The sequence below is a fragment of the Mandrillus leucophaeus genome, unplaced genomic scaffold, assembly GCF_000951045.1.
Source record: "Mandrillus leucophaeus isolate KB7577 unplaced genomic scaffold, Mleu.le_1.0 Scaffold70, whole genome shotgun sequence".
NCBI lineage: Eukaryota > Metazoa > Chordata > Mammalia > Primates > Cercopithecidae > Mandrillus > Mandrillus leucophaeus.
The window spans coordinates 854474-860564 of NW_012107586.1; the positions used below are offsets into that span (position 1 = coordinate 854474).

A 6091-nucleotide genomic window follows, 5' to 3' on the forward strand; every position below is an offset into this window, starting at 1 on the left:
AGGACCCCAGAGGGCAGGTTTCTAGCAAGTTCCACCAGGAGAACACCACAGTGACTTCTCTGCCTTCCACTGAGCCACAGCCATGCCCTCCCTACTCAATCTGGGCGTCAGCTCCAGGGGTGCTGTGGAGGGCTCTTTTTTTTTTTTTTTTTTTTAAAGGCAGGGTCTTACTCTGTTGCCCAGGCTAGAGTGCAGTGGCGCAATCTTGGCTCACTGCAACCTTGGATCACTGCAGGTTCAAGAGATTCTCCTGCCTCAGCTTCACTAGTAGCTGGGACTATACATGCCTGCCACCAGCCTGGCTAATTTTTTGTATTTTTAGTAGAGATAGGGTTTCACCATGTTGGCCAGGCTGGTCTCAAACTCCTGACCTCAGGTGAGCCACCCTCCTCAGCCTCCCAAAGTGCCGGGATTCCAGGCATCAGTCACCGTGCCCGGCCAGGGCTCTTCTTTGAGCTCTCAGTCTTGGCCCTAGTAGTGCAGGCTACTCCTGATCTCTGCTATTCTCATGTTCAAGTTCTTTTTACTTCCTGCTAGCCAGTCCTACACTACTCCAATCTGTTGTGATAATCACTCTTCACTTTTAACTGTCCCTGTTCAAATTGCCATGTGGTTTCTCGTCACTTCTCATAGTGATAGATGCCTCTTCCAGGCAAGAGTTTGCCTTTCCTGCCTGCAGGGACTCAGACACCATGACTATCTGGGGGCTACAGAAAGCCTGGTCCATAGGCATGGAATCCCATGGGACATAGCATCCAATCAGGTGACTCACTTCCCAGTGAAGGACATGAAAGAGTGAGCCCCTGGTTGTGGAACCACTGTCCGTCCACACTCTGCACCACCCATAGGCAGCCAGCCTCACAGAGGGCTTCAACAACCAAGACCTGGCTGAAGGGCCAGGATGGAGTGCTGACTTCAAGGGTGCATGTCCCTAGTAGGTTTGGGACCATGTCTGGGATCCGGAATGCAGGAGTGGCCCTGCATTCCATCATTCCCAGTGATCTGCTGCAGGATTTAAGGAGAATAGCAGCACTGGAAATCCTGGTCCCAAAGAGGGAGGCTCTTGCCAGGGGACATAAGGTCCCAGTGAGCTACAAACTAGGACTGATGCCGGAACACTCTGAACTCCCTTTGTCCAGGCACCGGCAGGAGGAGATAGTTACTTTTACACAGTAGGGACAGGGAGCAATACAGGTGGAATCCATGTGACCCATTGAGGGCCTTTTGGTATTCCTGTGGGCCACTGGAAATGTGAATGCATACTTTCAGCAAGCCTGTCTTAAGAAAGCATCACTTAGCTGTAATCCGAGATGCCTCCTGCCCAATCCTCTCTCCCCTCTCTTTTATAGGGGTCACCCTTGCAGTATGGTCTGAAGGCCAACGCTGCCTTCTCTGGCTCCCTGTCTTTATCCTCCACAGACCTGGTGCCCAATAAGTGTCATGCAAATCTCATTATGTCTGGGCACCTGCTTTTCAGAGGACCTGAACTAACATAAGCCACAAGCCATAAGATTAGTGTGTGGGGAGGGATAATGTTCACAAGGGTCATCTTTATCAACAAACTCTTTTTACATAAATATAGAATGGTTTTCATGTTGTTTTCTGGATGCCCCTTTCTTTCAGTTATACGCCATGGGCATCATGGCCTTATCCTTTATAGCACTCGTGCTCTCTCTCTCTCTCTCTCTCTCTCTCTCTCTGACTCTCTCTCTACTGTAAGCTCAGTAAGGGCAGGATCCATGTGTATTTTTTCACCATTGCATGTCTGACTCCTAGCATAATGCTAAATACATAGTAGGAGCTCCAAATTATTAAGCCTATTCAAGAACACTCACTCTACAACAAAATTTACTAAGTGTAGTTGCAAAAGAATATTATTGACAGGATACTATTATGAGGTATACAAGAGCCCTGGATAATAAATTCATAATTCTAAAATATAGGTAATGACCAGCTGTCCCGTGATAGTCTAAGAAGAAGCTCTAATAAGGAGTTATACCTAAGTTTAGTGCTACATAGGCAGGTTCCGTGCCTTAAGCAGAAATAAATGGCAACGCTATGGAGATTTAAGGAGTCAGTGGCAGTCAACAACACAGGTCATGTGAAAGCAAGCAGATGTGTATAAGAGACAGAACGCTATGGAGATTTAAGGAGTCAGTGGCAGTCAACAACACAGGTCATGTGAAAGCAAGCCCTGTCTTTTCCATCTTCTCCACCAACCTGTATTAGGGCCACTTTGCCCTTGAATACACTTTGTAATTCTCAGTTTTTATAATATTATCGGTTCCAGAAGGCCACCGTTAAAGTGCTGTCTGGGAGGAAAAGAAAGCTTCCTGATCTTCCCACATTATGAGTATGAGCACGAAATTTAAGGACACACTCTCAAGGGCGATTCTGCACTGGCACAAACCTGACAATGGAGAATACCTCCTTAAATGCTGCACCCTGGGTACCTCATTAGCCTCTCCCTCATGCTAGCCCTGCTTGGGAGCATGAGGAAGCTGCAGATTCTGGGTCCCAAACCCCAGAGCTTGGTAAATCATACACTTTAAAATGAGTGTTAATGATAGGCTGGGCGCAGTGGCCTACACCTGTAATCCCAGCAATTTGGGAGGCCAAAGCAGGTGGATCACTTAAGGTCAGGAGATCAAGACCAGCCTGGCCAATATGGTGAAACACCATCTCTACTAAAAATACAAAAATTGGCCAGGCGTGGTGGTGCACACCTGTAATCCCAGCTACTCAGGAGGCTGAAGCAGGAGAATCGCTTGAACCCAGGAGGTGTAGGTTGCAGTGAGCTGAGATTGCTCAACTGCACTCCAGCCTGGGTGACAGAGTGATACTCCACCTCAAAAATAAACAAACAAATAAGATGAGTGTTAATGATAAAGAAAATAAAATAGCTACTTCACCTCAGACACTTGAAAGAACTTTGATTAAGACAAAGAATGAACATACTCAAGCTGCTAAAGGCATTTCTTAAATTAGGGTCTAACTATCAGACTGGAGCCACGGAAGGCAGAATGTGGAACCCTAATACATTTGCATACAATTGAAATTTTGTTTTTGCCTACAGAAGGAGATTCATGAGTAAAGGGAATACTTTGGACAGAAAATCAAGACACAAATCAGGCACTGCCAAAAATAAATCACATAAAACTTTTTCTTTGAATTAACAGAATTTATACAAATTTGACTTCATGAACAAAAGAAACTACACATCAATAATTACCATAAGGCTTTATTATTCCAAAAGTATTTGCCACCAAAAATAAGTCATTATATAATTTTAATTGTAATAATCATAATTATGACACAATTTAGATTTATTTTCTACCTTTATGATTTTTTTGTTTTGTTTTGTTTTTGGGGTTTTTTTTTTAAGATGCAGTCCCACTCTGTAGCCCAGGCTGGACTGTAGTAGCACAATCTCAGCTCTCTGCAACTTCTGCCTCCCGGGGTCAAGCAATCCTCCTGCGTCAGCCTCCCGAGTAGCTGGGACTACAAGAGTGTGCCACCACACCCGGCTGATTTGTGTTTTGTTGTTGTTGTTGTTTTTTAGTAGAGACAGGGTTTTACCATGTTGGCCAGCCTGGTCTTGAACTCCTGATCTCAAGTGACCCGCCCGCCTCAGCTTCCCAAAGTGCTGGAATTACAGGTGTGAGCCATGGCTCCTGGCCTCCACCTTTACAATTAAATAATAAAATCTTCTGGGAGTTCATGATCCCTAGAATTATTATTGATTTAAAATTATTCCATCTTTCAAATACTTTTCTTAGAAATACAAAGTAAAATCATTAAAATATATTAATTTCTGTACTTAAACATTTTTAAATCACAGGCTTATTGGGACATAAGAGTGTATATATTTCAGGAATAGTTTTTCAATAGATATAATTAATAACATTTAAAAATCAGAAAAATGTTTTCCATACCAACTATAAGCTTTTAAAAAGTAGAGAAGCATATCCTCGAGATGTGAAGGCACTGGGGGATGGAGGACACCTTGTTTCCTCCACTCAGAGCTTAGCTTTGTCCTTAAAAGATGCCTTCATCCTTTTGACAACAGAAAGGTCCCCTGCTCCCTCGGGCCAGTTGTCATGATCTGTTAAAGAAGTGGAAAACCTCCTGTCACTTGCAAATCTCATTTGTCCTCTTTGATCCCACCAAATCCTCTTGTGAATTTCCCTGGTTCACACATTTTCTCAGCACCAAAAAAGAAATCCTTAGGGCACACGTTTGAGAAAAGACTTCAGTTTGAATCTCAGGTCCGCCATGTGTTAGCTTTCCTGAATTTGGGGGCATGACTCTTTCTGAGCCTCAGTTTCCTCCTCTATTAAAGGATATAACAATATCTACCTTTTAGAGTTGTGAGGGTTAAACATGACACCATGTGTGCATTGCTTGGCATACTGTGGATTATCAAGAAATAGTGTCTCCTTAATAATAACAATTTTAAAATAGTGTCCTTACTTTGTACCGGGCACTGTTAGTTGCCTCTCCAACATCCAGGTCCCCGTCTCTTCCTTCCAACAGCTTGTTTCCATTTAAGGATCTAGAAGGCGCCGGGGAAGCTTAGCACCAAGGCATGAGGTCTAAGCTAAGTCAATCAGTGCACTATAACCCTGCCATGGTTATTGGTTGGAAATGGACATTTGCATAAGCTGATGTAATATAGAGTGGATCTCAGCATGTTGTTAGAAATTCTGGAACAAAGTCACTCCCCCAGCCCTCTCTCTCTCTGTCCATCTGGGTAGGAACACGGAAGTATGCAGCCTTACGCACAGAAACAGCAGGCAGCCATCCTGCAATGAGGACAGCCTGCCTTAAGACAGAGCCAACACCATGGAAGCAAAAACAGGAAATGGGGAAAAATTGTCCTTGATGAGATTAGTGAGCTCCTGAGTCAAGTCTTACCTGTTTTTCAGTTATGTGAGCCAGCGAATTCCTTTACTGATTAGCCCATTTTGAGCTGTGACTAAAAACATCCAGTTCAACAAAGAACTTTATTTTTTTATTTTTATTTTTTGAGACAAGGTCTTGCTCTGTCACCCAGGCTGGAGTGCAGTGATGCGATCATGGCTCACTGCAGCCTCTACTTCCCAGGATCCAGTGATCCTCCCACCTCAGCCTCCCAAGTAGCTGCAACTACAGGCACATGCCACCATGCCCGACTAATTTTTTAAATGTTTTGTTGAGACGGAGTTTTGCCGGGTTGCCCAGGCTGGTCTCGAACTCCTGGGATCAAGCAATTGGCCCACCTTGGCCCCCCAAACTGCTGAGAGTACAGGTGTGAGCCATGGTGCCCAGCCCCTGACACAGGGCTTTAAATGTGCATTACCTAAGGCCGGCCACAGTGGCTCACGCCTGTACTCCCAGGACTCCGGGAGGCCGAGGCAGGCGGATCACCTGAGGTCAGGAGTTTGAGACTAGCCTGGCCAACATGGTGAAACCCTATCTCTACTAAAACTACAAAAAAAGTGGTGGGGCATGGTGTCGGGCACCTGTAATCCCAGCTACTCTGGACGCTGAAGCAGGAGAATCGCTTGAACCTGGGAGGCAGAGGTTGCAGTGAGCCGACATCACGCCACTGCACTCCAGCCTGGGCAACGAGAGTGAGACTCTGTCTCAATAAAGAACAAAAAAAAAAGTGCATTATCTAACTTAATCCTCCCAACAGCTCTATGAAATAAATACTGTATGCGTCCCTGCATATAGGAAAAAAATGGAGGCTTATAGAAATTAACTTTCTCACAATCATACAGCTAATAAGGGTAGAGCCAAGATTCCATCTTAGGCATTCTCACGTTGGAGCTGCCAATCTTAAAAGAAAACACTATAATGAAAGGCTGAATAGTCTCATTTCTCGGGGGGCAGTATATTCTTAAAAGACAGATGTAGCTGCTTTCCTCAAAAACTTAAAAAAATATTTTTAATGATTAAAAAAAAGTGTTAGAATTACAAAAGAAAATCATTTCACTGAAGGCCTAAGGAAGCAGCTATTTGAAATTTCTTGCCCTTCTAAAGGAAAAACAGGCCAGGCGCGGTGGCTCAAGCCTGTAATCCCAGCACTCTGGGAGGCCGAGACGGG

The 6091-nt window shown here is 44.5% G+C and overlaps 1 protein-coding gene across 1 annotated transcript in view; it reads right to left on the bottom strand.

Moving 5' to 3' along the window:
- Positions 1 to 3166: 3166 nt before the first annotated feature.
- PECR (peroxisomal trans-2-enoyl-CoA reductase) overlaps positions 3167 to 6091 on the bottom strand; it is a 50456-nt gene continuing 47531 nt past the window's right edge. The window contains exon 7 of the mRNA XM_011964682.1: positions 3167 to 4105. Within this exon, the coding sequence (XP_011820072.1) occupies positions 4020 to 4105 (86 nt within the window). The 3' untranslated portion in view covers positions 3167 to 4019. The remainder of the gene's footprint in view (positions 4106 to 6091) is intronic.